General features: G+C 55.1%; 1 protein-coding gene across 2 annotated transcripts in view; it reads right to left on the bottom strand.

Moving 5' to 3' along the window:
• Nucleotides 1-15,501, bottom strand: part of PDXK (pyridoxal kinase) — a 30,593-nt gene extending 15,092 nt beyond the window's left edge. Inside the window, exons 1-2 of one of the 2 annotated variants that reach the window (XR_004424617.1) lie at nt 15,273-15,500; nt 3,389-3,443 (exon numbers count right to left, since the gene is read on the bottom strand). Coding sequence is in view for 1 of the 2 variants with exons in the window: in XM_033122567.1 (XP_032978458.1) it covers nt 3,389-3,443; nt 15,273-15,359 (142 nt within the window). In the remaining variant the exon portion in view is untranslated. Of the gene's footprint in view, nt 1-3,388; nt 3,444-15,272 lie in introns of both variants that reach the window. The other variant, XM_033122567.1, reaches the window with a different exon arrangement.
• Nucleotides 15,502-24,796: the final 9,295 nt, after the last annotated feature.

Below are 24,796 nucleotides of genomic sequence, written 5' to 3'. Positions count from 1 at the left end.
TCGGGGGCTGGCACCTGGGCTCTCCCTGGGCGTGGTCTGAAACGCGAATTCTCTGCGGAGTCAGAATCCTGGCGGGGGGTGGGGGTGGGGGCTGGGGTGGGCGGCCACCGCTCAGTTTCTTCAGGCCCCAGGCGACTCTTACACACCCACAGATTTGAGAAGCAGTGATCTAGAGCAGGGGTCAGCAAACTGGCTGGGAGGCTGGGTGTGGCCAGCCCTATGTGGGTGTACAGCCTGCAGGCAAGAGCAAGCATCACATTTTTAAATGGTTGGAAAAGAAACAAAAGCAATGCCTTAAGACTTGTGAAAATTATGTGAAATTCAATTTTCAGTGTCCTTAAATGGAGTATAAGTTTTATTGGAAACCCCACGCCTTTGCACACGGTCTCTGGAAGCTGCGTGCTTCCACAGCACAGAGGTTTATTCCTGTCCCTTCACAGGAAGGAGCCAGCCCTGCTGCAGGACACCTGCTCACCCAGAAAGCCGGGCTCTCTGGCTTCCATCTTAAGAGTGACTTCAGACTCAATGCGATCCCACATGACACCCACTAGACTAGCCAGACGACAAATCACAACAACAAAAAAAGACAAATAGTAACAGGTGTTGGTGAGGATGTGGAGAAACGAACCCTCACACATCGTTGGTGGGGATGCAAAATGATGCAGCCCGTTCGAAAAAAGTCTTAAAACGATTAAACAGCCATTACTACCTGACCCAGCAATTCTGCTCCTATGCACACAGTGGAGGAAATTGAAACACATCCACACAAGCACGTGGGGACCAATGTTCACAGCAACACGAGTCATAAACCCATATGTCATCAATGGATGTGTGGGTACACAAACGTGGCAGACACCTGCGGGGAAATAGTACTTGGCCATAAAAAGGAATGAAGCTCTCTCTGGACGTGTTACAACACGGATGAGCCTTGGAAACATTAGCTCAGCGAAAGAAAACAGTCTTAAGGGCCCAGAGCGCCTGATTCCGCTTATGAAATGTCCAGAACGGGCAAATCCACAGATGGAAGGTAGACTGGTTGTCGCCAGCGGCTGGGGGAAGGGTGTGGGAGGGACAGTGAACGGGCACAGGTACCTTGGTATGGTTTCCACTGGGGCAATGACAGTGTCTGGAAATACAGTGGTGATGGTTGACAACTGTGAATTCATTCTATAGTATGTAAATATCTTAATAAATATATTTTTGGGTCCCCACGCCGGCCCGGCCAGGCCCCCGGAGACAAGCAGGCATGGGCACAAGTGTTCAGAAGCCACCACAGTAACTGGTATTGCTCAGGTGTCCCAGCGCGGGACCATGGGGACATGGGGACACTGGTTAAGCACGATGTGGTTGAACTCTCAAGGCCAGCATGAGCTGAGTACTCAGTGCACAGTAGGACCACACGGTGGAAATAACACACCAGCGAGGCCTTTGCCGGGCAGCCTGAGAAGCCCAGCACTGGACAAGAACACTCGCAAATGGGGACAGCCTTGCTCACAGCGGAGTCACACACAGCTCTTGCCACACAGCTTTCGCGCAGCACAGAGATGCTTGATGGAGGTGAGTGCAGGGGGGACAAAGGGGGGTAAAGCGCCTCTGTTCTTCTTTTAAGAAAAGGAAAAAATATCAAGTACTTTTCGTTTCATGTCCCAAGCCCAGGACAGAACAGACAGGTCACTGTGGGCGTCCTACACTCTCAGCAGGCGATATGGCTTCCCAGGAGTGGGGGGCCGTGTGGCCATGTGGGGGCACCTGAGTCACATGTCCTAACCACCAGCTCCCATGGCTCCCCAGGTGCCAGGTGCCACATGCCACACTGCCATGCGGGCTGGGTTTGAGAGACAGGCCAGCCTCACTTCTGAGCAGCAGAGTGTGGGCAGGAGTGAGCGGGACAGGGACGGGAGAAAGGGGTCCATAGGCTCAGGCGCCCAGTGAGGCCTCACCTGGCTACACCAGGTGGGGTGGGGGTGGGTGGGGGGATGTGGCACCTGAGCCACAGCGGTGGCCTTGGGAGGGCCACCGAATAGTCTGTAGACAGAGGTGCCTGTGGGCCCCCCAGCACCGGCACTCGGTCACTCACTGAGGCAGCTGCCTGAGGATCCCCGTGACAGGCAGCCCCGCTTGGCATCTGGAGGAGGCCGGGTGGGGGCACGAGGTCTTTCCTTCCCGGGGGCCCTCCCAGGGAACCAGAGGAGCCCAGAAGGCCCAGCACCCCGGAAGCCGTGGAAGCCCCTCCCCTCACCCTGGAGTCTGGCAGGAAGGGTGACAGGGGCTTCTGAGCGGGGTCTTTGCTTGTTTCGAGCTAATGCTGATTATGGCACAATATAATATTCACCAGTAAGTTCAATACTGTCATTTAGTGTCCGAGCCAGTTCAGCTCATTTACTTTAAAAAAAGAGAGAGGAAAAAAAGGAGGGTGGTTAAAACAGCCAATAAAAATGTGGGACTCAGGGAACTTCACTGCCCACTGAAACTTTCTGGGACTCCTCCAACTTTCGGGGCACCCAGCCTCCTCGGCAGAGCAAAGACAGGAAAGGCCTTTCAGTGAGAACCGGACCTTTTCATCGAGCACGCACGTGCCTCTTCTCCCCCGCCCCAATGTATGACTTATATCAACCCCGTCCCTTCCAAGAAAAATCACACCCGGAGAATAGGGGCTTCCCGAGGACCGAGGCAGGGGCGCCTTCCGTGGGTCCTGCCGGCACCCTGCCAGGCGGTTCCGGGAAGTTCAGTGCCTGGAAGTTCCACCTGGGTTCAGAGCAATCCCAGAAGAGGTGACATGTGGACAGTTCCGAGAACTGGAGCGGCTTCCTCCTCCTGCCTCAGGCTGTATGGGGAGCTTGGGGCTCGTCTCCCCCAGTGAGGGCCTTCCGAGGGCACTGACCCCCACACACCAGTGAGCCAGCAATCCCGCTTCAAGGCGTCTGTGACCAGAAATCCTCGGGGTCCCGGTGCATTGAGAGATGCCCACACATGCTCCCCCAGGCACTAGTTTCTAATAAAGAAAATCAGGGTCTCCCACACCTCTACCTACAACGTGGGGGGCCTCATGTGGCCATGGCGCCACCTGGTGGACGACAAGGGCATGAGCAGGCGCGTGCAGAGCATGGCAGGGCCCCAGAGTAGGTGCTGGGATCACGGTCCCTGTTTTTCGGAGGAGGAAACTGAGGCACCACCTGCCCTGGGTCAGCCGGTGCAAAGCCGCAGAGCCGAGACTCGGCAGCACAGCCCACACCTGCAGACAGGCGGGCCCCAGCCCTCAGCCTCCCGTACCTGGCGGCCTCTGCAGGGCGACACCTCCAGCTTGGTTTCCCCATCTATCAGATGGGGACTCCCCATGTTTCTAAAGGGCCATTTCTCACACCCACACTCAGCTGAGCCAGTGCCTCACCTGTGTGGTTTGAAAACTGGACAGAATTCACAGCGTCGATCTCAAACCCCAAAACCTGCAATACAGACAGAGAAGGACAGTTGTAAGAGAGTGGACCAGGCTCGTGATGACCCCCAGCAAGTGCCTGACACCAGCCTGGGGGCCAGTGTAGAGGAGGGGAGCCCCCAGGTGCAGGGACCGGAAGGGTGTCCCCGAGTCAGGCTCGGCGTCCGCACTTTTGGTGGTGTGCATGTCTGGCGACGGACTTTGTTCACCCGTTTATGCAGCAAATGTGTTGGGGAGCCACCAGCCCAAAGGATCAAGACTCAGAGGCCACTCCCCACCTGCTGGGACACAAAGCCCTTGTTATCACTTCTGGAAATCCCAGCGAATGGACTGGAAAGATCCAGGAGGTATCCGTCTGTCTGAGCATGAAAGAGGGCTGTGAAGCCTGAAGTCCCCACCCTGTGAGGGGCCAAGGCCACGACTCCTTCCCCACGAGCCGGGCTTACCCTCCATCGTCCTGTGAGCTGCAGAGAAAGTAGGCACCCAGCCCAGAGCCAAAGATCCCCTGAGAACAGTCACTGCCACAAACCCACTCACGGACAAGGGACGTGCAGATGTTTCCAAGAACTGAGGCAGCTCCATCCTCGTGCCACCTGAGCCAACCTTGTTGGCCCTGGGCCAACCAGGGGTCCTCTGGCCACCATGGCTCAGCCCCTCAGCGAGGCCAGAAGGAGCAGTTCTGGAGCGGGGAGGGGGGGAGTTCTGTTGCCAAGGGAACCACAGCACAACTATTGCAAGTTCACTTACAGCAAACAAAACAGATGACTGCAGAGAAGTTCAGCTACCACTGTGTTAAAAGCCAAGCACAGAAACAGTGGGAGCATTTTTTTAATGAAACAGAAGGAAAGGTTATATCGAAGTGGCCAGGACATCTACACAATCCCACGTTGACAGTTTGCTTGAGACACGGCGAGAGCTGGAGTGATCTTTCTTTTTCTTTTCTTTCCCTTTTTTTTTTTTTAATAAGATTTCATTGGGGAAGGGGAGCAGGACTTTATTGGGGAACAGTGTGTACTTCCGGGACTTTTTCCAAGTCAAGCTGTGGTCCTTTCAATCTTAGTTGTGGAGGGCTGCCGGTTCGATGCCCACGTGGGCCAGCGAGCTGCGCCCTCGGCAACTAGAATGAAGTCAGTGAGCTGCCGCTCAGCTCCCGGGTGACCAGATGGCTCAGTTGGCTGGCGTGATCTTTCTTTGTGCAAATGTTTACACTGCACAGAACTTAATGAGGACATGCTGATCTGAGTGACACATACACACACACACACACACACACACACACACACATTTATTCATGTTCTGCTCCCTTGCACCCTGCTCTAGACCCTAGGCCTGGCCTCCAGGCCACCCAAGGGCCACCACACTCCAACGAGCTACACACAAGCAGGGAAGCCCGGAGCCATGAGGGAAGTGCAAGGACAGTGCCCTGCCTGGGGGTGAGAAGTTGAGGACACATGTGGGCTCAAGTCTGATGCAGGAGACGTGGCCGTGGCCGGACAGGGCAGTGAGCGAGGGCGGACGCTAAGGAGCGGGAAGCCCTGGGAAACCAACCCCAGGACTGGAGTTCAACTGGCCCACTGACCTTTAGACCTCTCCCTCCACTCCCCCAGATGAGGACAAAGGACCTTTCTGTAACACTGATCCACAAGACAAAGAAAGGGAGCAGACAGCAGCAAACTGTGAAGTAGCCCAGACAGACACTTCTCACGCAGTCAGAGTAAAATCTCAGCACCTACAAGGGGCAGAGGGAGCGATCAGTGAGCTACCACCCCTGTACAACCTCCCGGAGACACGGCAAGAGAACGGGTGTGAGAGACAGAGTGTGTGTCTGAGAGAGAAGAGAGGGACAGGAGGACAAAACCAAGGGGCACGGCTGGCCCCAGTGGCCACCCTCCATAATCCCCAGGGGCGTCCAGCCCCGGGCCCTTCTGCTGTGGTCACCTGGTCGTCTGAGTACCAAGAACGTCCCACACTCTCTTCCCTCTTCAACTGACAACATCAAACCACTTCCAAGTCTCACCTAACGTTCAAAACAGGCCAAACCGTGGTGCGGGCGACGGGGAGTGCGTCCCCCAGTCGGGGGCCAGGTGCCCCTCCGGGAAGGGGGCGCAGTGATGGGAGGTGGGAGCCTGCTCACGGCTCACGGCCCATTTCTTTGTGTGGGTGGCAGCCACGCACACGTGTTTCACTCTGTGAGGTCACTGAGCTACACACTTAGGATGTGTATTAACAAGGCTTTCTAAACATTTTAAGCCAGTTGTTATCAGGACTTCAAGTAATAAAAAAAATCAAGTCTTATTAATCTAAAATTACAATGGGCACTCTGCCAACTTCCTTGCCTGGTTTCAGGGCCTCCTGGACACAGATAGCTCATAGTGTTTCAGATCCTTTAAAATTCTAATCAACTCTGAAGAAACAGATTTGAAGCAGCAAGAACACCAGTCCCAGATATCCTGCCAAAATATCTGTTCTGTTGCTTCTGGATGTGGGTACTTACTCCTTGAGAGCTGGAGAACTGGAAGTCGTTATGTTCTGCTTTTAAGTGACAGAGAGCCCTAAGCCCCTGGCTGGTGTCTCATTTCAAATACCACCAGCCACGTGGGCTTGTTAATCTGAGGGCACCCATCAAAGCCGTGTGCAGGGCTGAGCGGGACCCAGCAGAAAGAATGAAGAGAGCCCCGCCTCCAAGAGAGAGCCCCTGAGCCCCAGAGAAAGGACCTCTTGTTCAAATTCAGGCTTCAGCTCAAACCCAGCCTTTGTGCTGGGCCCTGTGGCGTCACCCCCGGCTTCGCCAGTGGCTCTCCTGGGCATGGCCAGCAGGGAGAGACCAGGGGAGGGGCAGGGCTTTCTCCCAGCAGCTGTCTCTCCCGGCGGTGACAGGCCTTCCCCGGTGGTGGCAGCAGCAGCCACACCGGCTTTCTGTCATTCGCGGAGGAAAGCCTCCTCACCTACCCCTCCTAGCCCCTTTGCCCAGCTTTAAGTTCCAGGTACCCAACCTCCACTCTGGTCCAGTGTCAGCTGCTAGACGGCGGGCAGGTGCGTCTCCCTCTGCTGTCCTGATACCTGGTTTAACAACTGTGACAATGATTGCTCTGGTTTCTGCTTCTGGACTGGCCCCTGCCTGACACACTGCGTGTCCCTGAGACCCCCGGGGACACACTGATCCTTGCCCAGGTGCAGTGCAGTGTCATCCCCCACCCACCCCACCCCCAATCTGGGTGCCCTCAGATTAACAAGCCCACGTGGCTGGTGGTATTTGAAATGAGACACCAGCCAGGGGCTTAGGGCTCTCTGTCACTTAAAAGCAGAACATAACGACTTCCAGTTCTCCAGCTCTCAAGGAGTAAGTACCCACATCCAGAAGCAACCTGAGCAGCCTGGTTCTCCCGTGTTTGCCTCTGGCCCGGCCTGCGGGGCAGATCTGAGTCCCTGTCCCTTGTTGCCTCCACATAAGTCACATGACACGGGAACGACCAAGACGCCTCGTGGCCCCACCGCCCAACAAGACCACCCCGTCTGCATCAGGCCAATCAATGAGACAGCACGGCTGGTCCCTGTGTTCTCGTGGGTGAGAATCACATTGTTTTACAGTGAACGGGCTCAGAGGGCCTCGGGGTGCCTGTGGGGGGCAGCCCTGCACAAACCCCTCCGAGTGTGGGTGGGACCTGGGATGGCATCACGCCCGCGGCCAGCGGCAGAGTACCCAGGTGAGTCTGATCTCCGCACAGCTCCCGTCGGAGGCAGGGGGTTTTAGGCTGATGGTCACGGGCAACGAGAACAATGTGAAAGGACTCATGCCTGTCACGGGCTGTGAGAATGGGACCACGTGATGACGACGCAACCGTGCACGTCAATGTCACATACAGCCATTGTGACAAGCCGCGTCAGAAGGTGCACGCGGGCACGAAGGCCATTAAAAGCAAAAGCAGTAACAATCCATGCCTCTCCATTCCTCAGTTAGCTCCTACACTGCACCCTCAGCTGGGCTCTGGGGCTTTCGCGTCTGCTGATCTATAGAAGGGACGTCACTCTCCCATCTCAAGCTGGCGCTTCACAGGCAGCCGGGGAAGGACTTAGGCCACAGCCTCCTCACCCCCAGCCAGTCTGTTAACATTTACCAGCACACAGTAAACAGATGTAAACAGACTCATTGTAAGAAAAAATAGGAAGAACTGGACCAGTTCAGCCCGGGTGGCATGGGAAGGAAGGCCTCACAAGAGAAGGGGATACCACTGCTGCCAAGCCTCCTGCAGCGGCTCCTCCTCCCCTAGCACTGCCCGCCTTCTGCCTGGTGCGTCCCCCAGTCGGGGGCCAGGCGTCCCTAGAATTTCCCCCAGGGCCCCACCTCTGCTGTTCAATAGCTCCTACTCCTTGCCTGTGAGACTCCACACCACCATTCCCCATGCCCCTGCGCCGACCCCCAGATCTGCTGAACCCCAACCTTCGAGGGCCTCCCGCTGCCCGTGGGAGGAAGCCAGACCCCGTGTCCCTCCAGCACGCCCAACGCCCCCCCCCCCAGCCTTATCTCACTCCATTCTGTGGATCCCACGCTGCGGCTGCAGGGCCGCTGGCCACTTCCTGTATACCACTTCCTGTATACTGAAAAGCTGTGAAACCTCTGCGAGCTCCTCTCCTTCCCCTGCACTCAGTGGGGTTTTCAGGGCTTTGGGGCTTCCCCACCCACCATGAGCCCCAGAATGAGTCCACCATCCCACGTGCCTCTGCATGAAGGCTGGCAGAGGCCAAAGCCCCAGCCTCAACTCCACTGGCAAATGCATCCCGCTTCAGAGAAACTCGGGGCCACAGCAGAGAAGTCTGCCCCGACTGAGTGCGTCTCACCTCCACGCTGCCTGCTGAGAAAGCCTGGCCACACGATGACCACGTCGGTACAACTCAGCTGAGACAGGGGCCTCAGACCTGGGGGGAGCCACGGACATTCACAGCCAGCCAAAATCGAGGCACTGCTGGCAAGGTCCCCGCATGGGACACTGCCTGTCAATATGAATCTATGCCTGGCACACGGCAGGGGCACTTCCTCCACTTCTGCTGAGGAAGTGGAGACGCTGTGGAGACAGTATGTGTGAAGCACTGGTCCCTGCCCAGAGAGGAGGCAGCTCAGGTGGCCTCGTTCTGGGACCCACAGCGAGCCCGGGCCAGTGAACCATCCTGGAGGTGACTCCAGCCTCCGAGCGCTGCCAGCGAGCCAGGGAACACTGGCAACAGCTGAAACACATGTGTACCAGGGGAGAGCGCTCCCCTCTGCAGTCACGGAGCCACAAGAGCAATGACAGCGGGACACAGGACAGCGTCAGGGTGTCCGGTCCATGCAGGTTCCCATCTTCTGCCCGGATACAGACCTCAGCCCACCTTTCCAGGCACGGCTCTCCCCAGGGACAGCCGCACGTGCTGGGGAGCTAAAGCAGTGCGGGCAGGTGACACAGGCTCCCGGGGCCTCCCGCCCACCTCTCGGCTGCATCATCCATCCTCTGTGCTGACAGGTAGGCAGACAAGGCTCTCCACGAGCCCTCATCACAGCAGGAGAGGGGACATGCTGGAATGTTCTGGCCCTGCTCCACGGCCCACCCGCCCAGACCACCCTGGTTCCTCTAGGGGAAGAGACTTGTGTTGGGCAGCAAGAGGGCGCCCTGGTGTCAAGACTGGTCACTGTGGCTGGTTATGCAAGACCCTTAGCGCTTCCACAGGAAATCAGAATTTGGAAAGAGGGGACAGGAGGGTGTCGTGAACGCTGTCACCCTCGTCAACCTCACGCTAAGTGCTGGCCCTGTGTCCCACCACCACCACCGATTATCAGTCAGCCCTACAATCAGCTCAACACACACCCACCTTCCCCTGATCTCCGCGGGAACTGCTCCTGCAAACGGCCCTGCCCCCACCCCGAAGCAGCCTCCCCGACTTGCTTGCTGTAGGGCCCACATGAGCGCCCTGGACCCCATCACTTCGGACCAGCCCTGCATCCAGCACACGCACAGCAGCGCAGTGCACCCCTCCCCCAGCTTCTGGGCTCACTGTGCTCAGTGCCAGGAGGGCACCCGCCGGGCCTGCACAGGGTCCGCATGCTAACTAACAGTCAGGTTCGGCTGGGTCCTGGGCTGCAGTGCAAAGCCCTGAGAGGGGGTCTCATCCCAATCTCCTAGTGGCCCCCAGGTAAACATGGGGACCAGGGAGGCGGGGCTGCTCTGGGTTGCCCGTGTCCCCAAGCCACCTTCCTTTCTCCGAGGGAAACTCCACTGATTCTGTTCCATAGTGTCCCTCTTCCAGACCACTCTGCGAGTAGAACTGGCTGATTCCAGTTCAAAGGCTCTGTGTGGGCGTCGTGCACCAGGGGACCACCAAGCCCATGAGCCGCAAAGCCCGTCAGCTCTCATGTCACGGAAGCCCCTGCTGGCAGACGTGCCCTCCCCTTCCAGAGAGGGCAGCATTGCCCTGTGAGGGGGGTCACTTAAACACAAGGCCCCACACAGAGCAGAGCAACACTGCACGACAAAATCACACACATGGACGCACCCACCTGTGCACAAATGAACACCCATGCCCATAGGTACCCACACGTGCAGATACATGCTACACATTATGCACATGCACACACACATGCAGATACACACTTATGCCCACACCTGTAGGCACACATGTACCCACACGTGCAGATGCACGCCCACACATGTAGGCACACAAGCACAGATGCACACACATGCCCACACAGGCACAGTGAGAAGGAGATGAGAAAATGGGACCAATTAAGGTCTTGCTTTTTCCCGATGGCAGGCAAAGAGAAACAGAAATCAGTCACAAACAAAGAGATTCAGAAATCAAGATTTAAGCAATTCTAGACTTTCTTGCAGAAAGAGCAAAAACAACATCCACGTCGCAGGACTGCACCCGGCTGGATTGGCTGGATTCCCGAGGGAAACGAGGCCGATCACACCCAGCACAGCGGGAAGCCGCAGATCTGTGTGGCCTGCACAGCACGCAGGAACCTTCCAGAGGACGCTCAGAACTGTTCCAAATGTGGTGCGTCACTCCAAGGGAATGGACAACTGCAGTGTGCGGTGGGAAGGAAGCATGCTTTTCACGGCAGCTCTTGTACTGTTTGCTAATGATGTGTCACCGTGGAAAACGTTAAGACAGAAACAAAGTCTTTTAAAGGGCAAGGTGAAATTCTGCCAGTATCATCTGAATGCAGTTCTGCTGGAAAACACCCTTTCTATCCTAGGAATTCCAAGGAAGAAATGTAAAGATACTCAAAAGCACTATCAAGAGATCCTCTGAAGGTCACCTTGCCATCCAGGGGTTTCTTAAAGGTGAGAGGGTGGACATAGCTCCTTGTGGCCCTGAAGCGACTGCTTGGGACCCAGGGGTGACTCCAGAACTTGGATGGAGCCACCTATAGGAATAACAGGCCCAGGTCCCCACAGCTCTGCAGCGTCTGCTCTGCTCGGGCAGCGGGGGTCCAGCCCTCCTGCGGGGCCCTGAACTCTGCCCCAGCTCCTGTAGCCACGTCCCTTGGCAGGTCCGGGTCTAGAATCTTGGTTTCCAGGCCATGCCCACCAGCCAGCCTCTCCCTGCACAGACAGGCCAGGAGTCAAATGATGAGGCTGACGTCCACAGGTCCCAACGTGAGCAGTCCCCCTGAAGCTCTTCTGGGGCCTCCTGGGGTCATCTTCCTGTCTCGGTGACTCGGCATTTAAATGGGTTTCAAGCTAAGGCTACCGACCTCCTCTGTCACTGGTCACATTAACATGTTTCCCATGGCCACTAACGTGTACTTTGGACTTGAGCCCGGAAACAAATCCAAAAGCAGGGTCAAGGTTCTGCCCCCTTCCCTTTTGTTAAACGTTTTTCTCTGCTCAGGGAAGGTGGCTACCTGCCTGAGATGGTGAACGGTATGCTTTGTGGACCTGGCAAAAAGCAGTTTGGGATCCCTGGCCCTGAAGCCCAGACTCACAAGTGTGTGCCACGCTCACCACGGAGCTGCAGGAGCTCCCAGAATTGGCCCTCGGCGTGCGGGCACCTTGGGCCGAGCTCCGTCCAGGGGGCACCCCGGTGGCCAGGCACCATCTGATTGTCACGAGGACTATTCTCACTGAGAAAGGAAAGGGTGTCTGGCTGCTCCAACTTGGCCAGTAACCGAGGAAACAGTGAATTCCTCACCCAGGCCTTCCGGGGGGCTGGCCACCTCTATTTCCAACAGTTCTGATTAAAAAGGTAAATGATTACCCAAGGCAGGGCCCGACCTTTCTACATCCTGACAAAAGTTAAAAAAGAATTGCTTCTCGCTCCCTCTCCAGGACTCGCGGCTCCAGGTACTCGACGCCCCCCTTATCTGGACATTCTGATATAAAGCTTCATCCTTGAGTGCACACAGTCACGGACACCGCTGGCGCGTAGCTGTCCTTGCCCTCGTCCTCTGCCGTGAGCCTCCCCTCACTTCCTGCCGTCAGACGCCGCCTCACGGCTTCCTGGGGCTCTGCTCCCGGGCACATCCTCACGGGCCCAGATGAAAACTCCTTTCTTAAATCTATAAGGTTCTTTTTGTTGACATCCCTTTGCAGAGGATGCTTACAAAGGCTCAAAAGGCAGGGCCAGATCCCTGAGCTGGAACTCTGAGACCAGGGGACACCAGGTCCGTCCCCACAGGCGGCCTGTCCGGCCCCGCACCACACGCACTTTCATCTCTCTGAGTGGCGTGAAGGCCAACCTGTGAATCCCGCCAGAGCCCATCCTCTCCAGTCATTTCCAAGTTCTCTCCCCACACCCAGCCGAGTGAAGGAGCTGCCTTTGGAGTCTCCAGCTATAGGGTGTTGGTCAAAATTCAGAATGTAGTACTCCCCTCTGAGTGGCTCTGGGTGTAAGGGATGCCTCCCTCCAGTGGTCAGCGGGCCATCCCCACACATCTCCCTTCTTGTCTCTGCTCCAGATGTGGGGATAGGGAGCAAAGTGCCTGCACGGGACCCTGGGGACCATCAGGCAGTACTGCCAGATCATGCTACAGGAAGTCTGGGCCGAAGCAAGCACTAGTAGGCAAGTGGAGAAAGTGTCCAGTGACCTAAGAAATTTCTGGAAACTCTTCTTGTTCTGAGCTGAATCGTGTCCCCCAAATCCATATATTCAAGCCCTGACCTCCAGCCCCTCAGAATGGGACCTCATTGGGAGACAGGGCCTTTACAGAGGTTAAACAAGGTCACTAGCGTGGGCCCTGATCCAACACAACTGGTGTCTGCATAAGAGGAAGCGATCAGGACACAGACACACAGGGACCAGCACGTGAGGACACGGAGCAGACGCCGTCTGCACACCCAGGGGCAGCCTCAGCAGGAACAGCACTGGGACAACTGGATCTCAGCCTCCGGCCTCCAGAGCTAGGAGGGAATAACCGTGTTTGAGCCCCTAGTCTGGCGCCCGAGCTGACTAACACAGTTGTTTGAGGCCCAGTTTTGAGGACCACCATCCCTGGCTTTCTCCCTGACCTCAGCTCTCTCCAACCCCCAAATTATATCTTATTTCTGTCATTAGAAGCAAGAGATAATTAAGGCAAAGGACTGAGGGATGGAAGCGCGGACCCAACCCTCATCCATGGCTGACAAAGGTCCCAGCCTCTGCGGGTGCCCCAGTCATGCCTGGGTGCCACCGTGCCCTGCCCTTCGTTGGTCTTTCTGCCTGAGGAGACAGGAACAAAGCACCCCAGGCACTGCTGGCAGTCCTCAGTTGTGTCTGCCCCCATCTCCCTTGGTTCTCAAAGGAGCCGTGAAGAAGCAACATCATGCCCGTTCCCGAGACAAGGTACCGGAACCAGAGGGCCCGTGTAGAAGGTGGCCTCTTCATGGTCACCACCCTAAAGCAGGGCCCCTGCTTTTTGGGCACCCGCCCTGCCATGCTCCTCAAGGGGAGGAAGTGTGGGGCTGGATTAAGTCAGAGACAGAGGGATCACCCCCCCCCCATGACAGGCAGGAGACGACATGACTCCCACCCCCAGCCTATGTGCCACAGCCCCAGGACATTCACCTACAATAAGGATGCTGGCTCTGGGGAGACCCAGGTAAAAACCGCAGCTCTGTCCTTACGAGCCCCTTCCCTCAAGTAACTAGAAAAGGATGGTGTGGGTGTGGAAGTTGAGGGCACGTGCCTGGGAGTTCAGGAATAAGGGACATCACTGCAGGACCCGGGTGGGCAGAGGAAGGGAACAGCTGCACAGTGGAAAGAGAAAGAAGGGAGTGGCCTCAGGTGGGTGGGGAGAGGGTCGGGGCAGGGGGCACAGGGAGGCCAGCAGGGAGCTACACATCTCTGCCAAGGGCTGCTCCCATGACTCCTTGGCCCAGCTGGACTGGGGCTGCTCCTGCCATTGGGGCAGCTGGCCGATGCTGTTCTCAGAGCCCTTCTGGTCCCACCTTCCTGGGCGGCTCCCGCTTTGCTCCAAGGACCCTGCAGCTCCACACCCCTCAGCAGTCCCATCCAGCTGAGTCTACTTGCCAAGCCTCCTCTCCCCCCACAAGCTGGGTGTGAGCAGGCATGCTGGAGCAGTGGCCAAGAGTGGGGGCTGTGGGGCAGCCGCAGGCATGCACCCTGGCTACCGGCATGGGTCTGCTCTCTGCTGGCTACCATGGGAGGGGCAAGGACCAGACCTGGGTGCAGGTGCTCACACATCCGGGGTAGGAGGTCATTTTGAACTTGAACCCTCCTACTTTTTCTCCCTCAAGTCTCTGCTCCACTATTTCCTCCTCAGTTGTCGCGCAGGGTAGCCTCAGTTCGGCCCTCAAATTCTACTGAGCAACAACTCCAGCCGCACCTGTGGTCCTTCCAGCCAGCCTGCACGCTGCAGGCCGTTTGTTGGGGCTGGTGGCCCTCTGTGTCCAGCATGCTCAGCAGGGGCCCTGGGACCGGCCACACTTGCTCCTTGCTGTAACACTGCGCCCACGCTGGGCAGTCCAGAAGGGTAACCATCTTGCCAGAACAGCCAGCGCTCCTGTAGGGCCCAAGGCAAGGAAGGCCCAGGCCCCCTGGTGTTGCTTCTGGCCCAGGTGACACTGTACCACACCTAGGCCTCCTCCTGCCCCTCCAAGGGCCACCCAGCCAGAACCTTGGGGCAGCAACAGGAAGCAGTGGGTGCCCAGTCAACAAGTCAGGAGGAGATGGGGGTGAGCCCCTCACCCAGGACTTGGGGGAGGAGGTGGGAGGGAAGGCCGCGGGGACCGCCAGCATGGGAAAGCTGACACATTTAAAGAGCGTCTTCTAAAGCAAACGCTGCGCGGCCCTGCACTGGTCTCTGGGCTGTGCTTCAGGGCCAACACCTGCAGATAGGCCTTCTCTGTCCCATCCCCTCCAGCGACCACCTCCCGGAACGGTCAGCCGCAGTGTGGGGCCCACCCTAGCCGGCGGGGCCTCACTGTCCGTGAGCTTCCTCCTCTTCTTCCCTCCCCGCATCCGGACCCACAGCAGCCAGGAACTGAATGGGGCGCCCAGCAGGTGAGCACTGTAAACACCTGCCCATCCAGGCTCCTCCTTCGCTCCGGGGCAGGGTCTCGGCTCGCTCGATTCCCCGACCCCTGCACTTCTCGCCCCCAGGGAGCCCGGACCGCAGGGGCCGAGCGGCAGGGGGCTGCGGGTGGGCACCGCTCGCACCGGGGCTTCATCCTAATTCAGCGCCCCCGCCCCAGCCCACCCGCAGGGGCCCACCACGTGCTCCCGGCCCGCGTCCGGGACCCTGCGCTCCCGACCGCACCTGCGGCTGCCTCGGTGGCCCGGCCAAGGTCACGCGGGCCGGCTGTGGCCACCCAGCTGCGGGCCCGCACGGCCGGGCGCGGGGACACCGCGGGTTATGCAAGCGTACCTGCAGCGGAAACGTGGCCGCCCGGTTGCCCACGTAGCCGCGGACGACGTGGCTCTGGATGGAGAGCACTCGGCACTCCTCCTCCATGCCGGCCAGGCGGGGCGGCGCGGGGCCGGGCGCGTCGGCGTGTCCCCGCTCGCCGGCCTCAGGCTCCGCTCGGGCCCGGCTCCGCGCAGGCGCTCGGCTAGGACGCCAGACCTCGGTGCTGATGGGAACCTGCAGGTCCCGCGCTGCGCGGGGCGGGGCGGGGCGGGGCATCATACAGGCCCCGCCCCGCCCGCCCCCAAACCCTCAGGACCCGGGGAATCGAAACCGCACCCCACACCCGCCATTCCCTACCCCTCTCCCCCTCGGTGACCCACGTCACTCGGCGCTCCTGGCACGTGGGCGGGAGCAGCCATCCCCCACGCACTGGCCTTGCCCTTTTGATGTGACCCAGGAAGGGCGCTGTAGCGTCGCTCATTCATTCCAGTCCGATTCATTCATCGATTAACTCGCGCCTCAGGTCCGCGGACTCTGCGCCCTGTCTCTCCGGGCCACTAGCCCATCCGGCAGGACAGCCATGCAGGAAATGCGCAGGCTCGGCTCCGCGAGAGTGGGCACTGGCCGGGTGACCGCAGAAACAGGCGAGGCTGGAGGTGACCGGACCGCTCTCGCACGGCCCCGGGGCGCGCGCAGCGCTGGGTCCCCACTCCAGAGGTGTCAGGGCCGCCGAGCCCCCTGTAGAGAATCGGATCCACACCCGCCCCGCAGACCATCGGGGGCCGGCGCGTAGATCCACGAGCCCCGTGCCCGCCCTGCGGACCAAGGACCCAGGCCTTCCCCTTCCGCCGCGGCGCGCTCGCCTACGGAACGCGGAGCTGACCGACACGCATGGCGCTAGGGTCTGCGGGGACCTGGCGTCCTACCAAGAGGCCTGGGGGTGGGGCGGACATCTCCGCAGTCCCCTGAAACCCAGCCCTTCAATCCACCATGTGGGGGGCCCACCCGCCTCAGGCTGCCCCGGCTGAGCCACGGGGCCCGTGCCCACCCAAGCCACGCGGCCTCCACGTTCAGATACCTGCCTCCCACCGGTGGGGCCCAGCCCCGCCATGACCCCTACCCTTCACGTCCCACTCCCACCCTCCGCCACAGCGGAGTGGCTCTCTGCGGCTTGCCCTGGCCACCCCCCCCCCCCCTCCAGGTTCACACCTCCAGACGTGGTGATTTGGGTCCCTTATGGTGACTCAAGGCAGCATGTTAAAACACCTGTAGCCTGGTGAGGAGGCCGGTGCAGTGACGCGGCCAGTGCCGCGCCGGCCAGGAAGGAGCGCTGTGCCATAGCTGCCCATATATGTACTCAATAATCGTGAGTAAATAATAGCTAACATTTACTGAGCGCTTACTATGGGCTAGGCGCATTCCACACATTTAATTTTGTTAGAAAAACAAAACTTAACCATATGACGATCTAATTGGATTTACCAAGCCATTTCTGAGTCTGGCAGCAGCCCAATGCAGCAGGGAGAAGGAGCCCCAAGGGGTTGTACAAAGTGCAACTGGCTGAAACTAAGAAGTTAACAGTGGGTTATTTCAGGCAAGGACACCTTCCCTAGGGCGAGGGCCCAGGTTTTATCAGGCAGATTACCTTCCTAGCATGGAGCAGTAATTTCCAGACTGATTGGTTTAAAATCCCTCTCCTGGGAGAGGCTGAACTACAATTATGTTACGAACTTTTGTTTTGGTGACGTGGCTTAGCATGAGTGACTCCATTTTGGATGTTGTTTCTTGTCTTTTTTTTTTAATAGTCTTTATAACTGTCTTATACAGTAGGGGTTAAGTTCCAGCTAGTGATGGGGCTGCTGGTGAGAGCCCCTGGCATTCACGGTGGCCAGCGGCACCAGCCACTGGCCGTACTGCCCTTTTCTCATGCCTACTCTGTGAGGTCAATGGCCCTTGGCTCTCGGGAGGGCTGCTGAATCCCTCTGTCTCTGCAGCTGATCTCACCTCCTCCCGACCTTGATCTGTTTCAACCACGTCCCTTCCTCTCCCTGGGCAAGCCTCATGAGCACACTGCCGCAGCCTTAGTCCCCCCAACACACACACACACACACCCCACTGTGTTGGCCCAGGAATGGATTTACAAAGCACTCAGAAGGGGAAAGGGTCTCCCCGCCTGTGGGCTCTGGAACCCTCTTCCTTGACAGAGGGCCCAGGTAGCTGGAGGTCAAAACCCTGACAATGGCATTTTGGTGAATTTACTTTTCCTTGGACTTTTGGATCTCGGTTCCTTGTTCCCCATACCTGTGGTCCCCACGCTGGTCACAGGAGTTACCTGGGGAACCTGGTAAAATAGCTGGGCTCAGTCCTGTCCCATCTCACTGAGCCTGGCTCCTGTACTCTCAGCTCTCCCAGTGCTTCTAAGACTAAAGTTTAAGAGGCACTATCTAGGCATCTGAGCTAATTTGGTATTTTTATGAGCACTGTCAACTGCCAATAATTACCAGTCCAAGAATGAACCTATTTCCTTGATGAATCAGATGGTGAAGGCCTTTCAGAAACTGTCAGTTTGTGGGCCAGACAGGTGATGGGTAGGCTGCCTCAGCTCTGCATCGGAGTCGGGGGTTGGTGGGGGGGAGTGCAGAGCCTGGTAGGACCCCTCCCCCTCATTCTCGTGTCCCCCAGGCTGCGGGACTAACTGTCCCTAACTGGGCACATGCTCTGCAGGGGCAGCCCCCTGATTAGCGAGCATTGGAGGGGCGGTGTCTCCTCGTCAGTGCGGCCCCAGATGCCTGAGCATCAAGAATACAGAAAAATAAGAAAATGTAGTTAGTTCCCTGGGGTGAGCTCCGGAGCCACACTGCCCAGGTTGGAGTCCAGCTCCTCCGGTGGCCACGTCACCTTGGAGTGACAAGTCAGATGGAGAAATAGTAATAATATCTCCGTCAAAGGGATGCTGAGGGGACCCTGCACACTGACCCCGTAGAGACTGAGAACAGGGTCTGACATGAGGGCTCAGTAGTTCTCTCTTCATGCTCCTGTTCCACCGGCTTCTGGTGGAACAGAAGCTGTTGAAAATTCCCCTATCACTCGTGAATGATGGGTGGACTACAAGCCGCCATTTTTAAGCAATGAAGAACCTAGTTCGAAATCCTTCCATCTTTAACAAGTGGCTCCATTCTCTTGGGAACAGTCTTTTGGACGTTTCCCAGTTCCGGAATCTTTGTTAACTGGGCAACAGCTGAGTCTGAAGCCTGAAATTATTATTATTAATTATTATTATTATTGCTGCTGTTGTTATAGAATTGCCTTTTTTGCTTTTCTCTTGGGAATAGCCATTTTTTTTTTTTGAAACTTTAAAGCACTTTGGGCCAGTGTCTTCAGAAACACTAGAGAATCCTCTAGATTCTTTCCTGAGCTGTCTCAGTGCAGTTTGACTTTTTAATCCTCAAATATGTTTGTCTGGTTTGAGGCTCACCTTGCAGTCTTCGGGTCAGCAACCTGGCCCCATGACTCTCCCTGACGTTTGTCTGATCTCACAGGTGCCACGTGAAACAGCGCTAGGCCATCTGCAGTTACACAATACACGGTAAGTGCTCAAGAAGTATTACTGACTATAAAATATAAGTTTCAGCTTAAGCCCAAGAGGGGCCGTCACTGCTCACAGTCCCCCACCCAAAGAAATAACCTTAAACCTCATCCTCTATTCCTAACCAGCGTTTATTGGGAGTAGTTCCTCTCTCTCCTTAGTGATTGATACTTTAAGTAAGAAAAGATTCAAAATCTGGGCCAATGGCTGAGAATTTTAGACCCTCAAGGGGCGTGGTGGAACAAGTTACTGAACAAGAAAGAAAAGAGGGCAAGTGAGGGAATTCTCTCTTTTGCCGTGAATTCCTCGTTCACAGGAGCATCTGGATTTTCCTCTTGACTAACCACAAGCAAAGTGTGTTGACCCAGGTGGTTTGGGATTAACTTCCTGCTGCTTTTCTTACTGCACATGGTACCCCTAGAGATCCTTCAATGCCAAGCACTGTTTCTCTAGTTGTAGGAGAAACTGGAGTTGTAGAAAACTTGGGAAGGTTAGGTACAGCTTTCTGGTCTTTCTGTGCACCTCTGTCTGATTTTACACAATACATGGGAAGTGCTCAAGAAATATACTGAATATAAAACATACAACTTGTATATTGTATCGTGTATATAGATATCGTGTATGTACTTGGATTGTATTATATTGTGTATATACGAGGTCAGACAATTAAGTTTGTGAACTCATCCTAGAAAAAGTGCTACACACTTCATTGCTGAATATCACTATGGACACCTTCGAAGGACTCCCCTTGGGAAGCTATGCACCGATGCCAGCACCTGGTTCACCCTTCAAAGCAATTTTGGGGGCAGCCAGATGGCTCAGTTGGTTAGAATGCAAGCTCTCAACAACAAGGTTGCCAGTTTGATTCCTGCATGGGATGGGGGGCTGTACTCCCTGCAACTAAGATTGAAAACGGCGACTGGACTTGGAGCAGAGCTGCGCCCTCCACAACTAGATTGAAGGACAACGACTTGGAGCTGATGGGCCCTAGAGAAATACACTGTTCCCAAATAGTCCCCAATAAAATTTAAAAAAAAAGCAATTTTGGAACTCTTTTTCTGGAATGGCCACCAGAGCTGTCGTCACATTACCCTTTTTTAGATGACTACTGAATGTCATCAAAATGCCTTCCTTTCAATATTTCCTTTATCTTAGGGTAAAGAAAGAAGTCACTGGGGCCAGATCAGGTGAGTAGGGAGGGTGTTCCAATACAGTTACTTGTTTACTGGCTAAAAACTCCCTCACAGACAGTGCTGTGTGAGCTGGTGCATAGCCATGAATTGTTGGCGAAAAGTTCAGGTCGTCTAACTTTTTCACGCAGCCTTTTCAGCACTTCCAAATAGTAAACTTGGTTAATTGTTTGTCCGGTTGGTACAAATTCATAATGAATAATGAATAATCCCTTTGATATCAAAAAAGAATAGTTTACATATTTAGATTCTTAACATATATTCCAAATTATACTGCAGGAAAAGTGTCTAGTTGACAGTCCTGTCAGCAGCTGATGAAAATTTTAGCACAGCCTCATCAGGACTAGGTATCTATATTTTTAAAGAATTCTTGAAAACTGGCAAACAAAAAACACACGAGACATTTTTAGATATGAACTTGTGGAACTTCCCCCTAGGGTTCTAAGGAAGTTACATACGCAGATAAAAGAGATTAATCTAACTATAGAAGCTGGATTTTTAGAGGTAGACCGTCTTCTGTTTGCTCCTGAAATCACGCCAATCAGGCCAGTCCCTCTCAGCCCAGCGCTGACCTGGACCTCATCAAGCAGCATCAGGGGCCGGGAGAGCCCCTGACTCACCCGCGGGCCTCATAACAGACTGCGCATGCCCAGGATGCGCCCTCAGCTCACCAGCGCCTCATCTGGAAGACAGGGGTCATAACAGCATCCTTCTCCCCACGTTCTTGTAGGAATCACGCGTTTACACACAGGGGCACACACAACAAATGCTGGCGATTAATAAAACCAGCTTTCCCCACCAGACTGTAACTCCATTAGCGGGGGACCAGAGCTGTCCTGCACCCCGACATCAACACTGTCACTTAATAAATGTTGGATGGATGGAGGGAGGGAGGGATGAATGGGTGGGTGGATGGATAAATCAATCAACTGGTGAAAACACGGCAATTTCTCTAAAAAATTAAACATAAAACTACCATATGATGCAGCAATTCTACTTTTGTGTGTAGACCAAAAGGAATTAGAAGCAGGGACTCAAACAAATATTTGCACACCTATGTTCCATTATAGCATTACCACAATGGCCAAACGGTGGAAACAACCCAAATATTCATCAAGGCATGAATGGATAAGGCAGATGTGGTGAATACATGCAATGGAATGTTACTCAGCCGTAAAAAGGAAGGAGGTTCTGACAAACTACCACACGGATGAACCTTGAGGACATTGTGCTAAGCGACATAAGGCAGTCACAGAAGGACAAGTACTGCGTGATTCCACTTACATGAGGTGCTTAGATTAGTGGAAATCATAGAGACAGGAAGCAGAATGGTGGTTACCAGGGGCTAGAAATGGTGGATGGGAACAGGGAGTTATTGTTTAGTGGGGACAGAGTTTCAGTTTTACAAGACGAAAGGTAGTGACAGTGGGGATGGTTTCACATGATGAATGTGAACCGTAGGAAGGAGGGATAACTCGTGGACACGGGATGTTTAGGGCAGTGACACTCTTCTGGGTGATACTGCAATGGGGGACGCATGTCAACCATTTGTCAAAATCCACAGAACATACAACACCAAGAGTGAGCCCTACTGTACACTATGGACTTTAGTTAGTAATAATATAATTCTGGTTCATCCCTTGTAACAAAAGTGCTACACTAACTCGAGATGGTAACAATAGGGAATCTGCGGGGAGGAGGGTGTACGGGAACTCTATCTGTCAACTTTTCTACATACTCAAAATGGTTCTAAAAAATAAGATCCATAAATTTAAAAGAATACAAGTTTATAAAGCAAAATCACGTTTAATTTGATGACCCATTGGTAACATTTTGATGCAAATCTAGAATTCTTATTTTATTTATTAATTTTTTTAAAGAGTTAGAGACTCAGGGCTGGCTCGGTGGCTCAGGTGGTTGGAGCACTGTGCTCCCAAGGCCGAGGTTGCTGGTTCGATTCCCACATGGGCCAGTGAGTTGCGCCCTCTACAGCTAAGATTGTGAACAACGGCTCTCCCTGGAGCTGCGCTGCAGTGAGCAGCAGAGGTTGGCATGAGCTGCCTGCCATGTCCTGCCGTGAGCTGCTGTGAGCAGCCAACCAACAGTTGGCGACTGACTGCCTCAGTCGGGGGGAGTGCAAGGTTCATAATACCAGCATGGGTCAGGGAGCTGTGTCCTACACAACTAGACTGAGAAACAACGGCTTGAACCCGAGTGGGGAGGAGAGCGGAAGAAGCGGGGGGAAAAAAGAGTAAGAGAATAAGGTTGCTTGTGCTATTTCACAACCTGCCATTTTCATTAACATGTGATGGCGCACCTCTACTTACATCCATCAAGCTGATTCTACATTGTTGTTTTTCATGACTGGAATTCACTCCGGTATATGGATAGTTTTTTCTTTAGCAAACCCCAGTCTCAGTTCATGGAAGTTTCTACAGTAGACTCTCATGTAACCGCCACTGGCTCAGGTGGACAGGGCGGTGGGGGGGCTGTGGCTGGGGCTCCAGGTCCCTTGAGAAGGGAGTCGACTGGTTCCTCCACCCAGCTCCTCTCACTCTGTGCTTGTAGCAGGAGTGTTGGCAAGCCCAGCAGCTTCTAATGTTTGCAGACATATTTTTTGATTGAGAGAGGGGAGGCAAAGAAGGGGGGGCTTTGCCCAATGCCTTAAAAAAATTGTCATGTCAACAAAAAGACACAGTGTAGATTTAAGAAAGGAGTTTTCATCTGGGCCCGTGAGGATGTGCCCGGGAGCAGAGCCCCAGGAAGCCTTGAGGCGGCGTCTGACGGCAGGAAGTGAGGGGAGGCTCACGGCAGAGGACGAGGGCAAGGACAGCTACGCGCCAGCGGTGTCCGTGACTGTGTGCACTCAAGGATGAAGCTTTATATCAGAATGTCCAGATAAGGGGGGCGTCGAGTACCTGGAGCCGCGAGTCCTGGAGAGGGAGCGAGAAGCAATTCTTTATTAACTTTTGTCAGGATGTAGAAAGGTCGGGCCCTGCCTTGGGTAATCATTTACCTTTTTAATCAGAACTGTTGGAAATAGAGGTGGCCAGCCCCCCGGAAGGCCTGGGTGAGGAATTCACTGTTTCCTCGGTTACTGGCCAAGTTGGAGCAGCCAGACACCCTTTCCTTTCTCAGTCACATAAACACACCTGAATTGCACCTGAGCTCATACTCTATTCTTTGTAGCGTTTTTATTAGCAAATTTCAACACATGATCACATGTCCGTCATTTAAGATAAAGTTGCCGGGTTCAACAGCGTTAAAAACAAACAGCATTGCCAGCATTGCTGTGGGGAAGAAAAGGCAATGTCTTTTCACTAACAGAAAGTCAGTTATTGGGGGGAAATATGAGTGTCGGCACCCCTGCCACTTCAGTCATTAAGGTCGGTGACATTTGCCAGGACGCTGCAAGCTGTGATGGCAACAAATTGTGCCCAGCAGAAGGTGCCCATAAAATGGGATTGAAATTCAGGAGCTGCCAGTGGGGTACATTTTCAACTTTATTCTTAAAACCCGAGGTGGAGAAATAATTATAGGATTTAAAGATTGATGAGCCAGAGCCTTAGTCACCAGGCAGTGACTAATGCCAGGAAGAATTGCAGCCACTTTTAGACAGGAATTCAGAAAGGCAGCGAGTTCCCGAACACAAGGCATGACAGAACCTCCCCTAAACCCACAGGCGCCTGGCACTCAGTTCATTCGCTGTCACTGGCTCTGTTCAGGGACCCAGAATGACCTGCCTCCTAAGAGGGAAACGCACCACCACCACTCACAGAGAAGGGGGTCTGCTGCTTTCCCTGGGGCAGTTCTGGGATAAACGGCCCAAAGCCCTAGGCCTCAACCTTCCAGGGCCCCAGGCCAACCCAGTCCTCAGGGCCCTGGAAACACCTCTCTTCTGGTGGATGTTCCCAGAGGAAGGTCAGAGCGTGGCGCTGTGGTGTGATAAACCGCAAGAGGCTGGCCCTTGAAGCAGGTCCCCACTGGATGCCCTCACCTGTCACTTCCCTGAGCCCCCGCAGGAACCCGTCCTGCTGTCCCTCAGCCAGTCCAACTCCTAAGTGGAGTGGGGACAAGGCCTGCCTGATGCTCAGCTTCCAGCCTTTCTCAGAAGGGAGGGAAAAGTGGCCTGGGAGATGGCACCGACCAGAGAGAGGCGGTCACTCCCTGTGAGTCACTGTTTCCTTCCTGTTTCTCCAGACCTCCCTGGGCAACCAGAAAACTGCCTGCACCCCTCTTCCCCCAACCTGCTGAACTCAGGCCTCTGGCCTGTCCTTTGCCTGCTGTTGGGCCACCAACCTCAGCTCGGCCTGCCCACAGCTCTTCCTTCAGAGGTCCTTGAGCGTCCCCAGGACAAAGCCCAAACCCTCCACGTTGTCTGCACGGCCCTCCCTGACCTGGCCCCACCTCTGCCCCCTTGGCTATAAGGTGCCCTCACATGTCCTCGGAGCACTGAGCTGTGGCTGGTCCCATGACATGTGCTGTCAGTGAAGGTCACTAGGTGTTACAGACTCACCACGAAGAAAGGCTGCAAAATTGCTCAATAATTTTTGACATTGATTACATGTGGAAATGGTAATATTTTGGGTAAATAAAATGTATTATTAAAATTGGTTTCACCTGTTTCTTTGTCCTTTTCTCCCCCTTCTTCCGCCCCCCCCACTCCGGTTCAAGCCCTTGTTTCTGTCTAGTTGTGTAGGACACAGCTTCCTGGCCCGTGCTGGTGTTATGCGCCTTGTGCTCCCCTGGCTGGGTCGCCGGCTGGA

The sequence above is a fragment of the Rhinolophus ferrumequinum genome, chromosome 2 (assembly GCF_004115265.2).
Source record: "Rhinolophus ferrumequinum isolate MPI-CBG mRhiFer1 chromosome 2, mRhiFer1_v1.p, whole genome shotgun sequence".
Classification (NCBI taxonomy): Eukaryota; Metazoa; Chordata; class Mammalia; order Chiroptera; family Rhinolophidae; genus Rhinolophus; species Rhinolophus ferrumequinum.
Note: the sequence above shows the minus strand (reverse complement) of the source record. Positions and strands in the feature narration are given on the sequence as shown.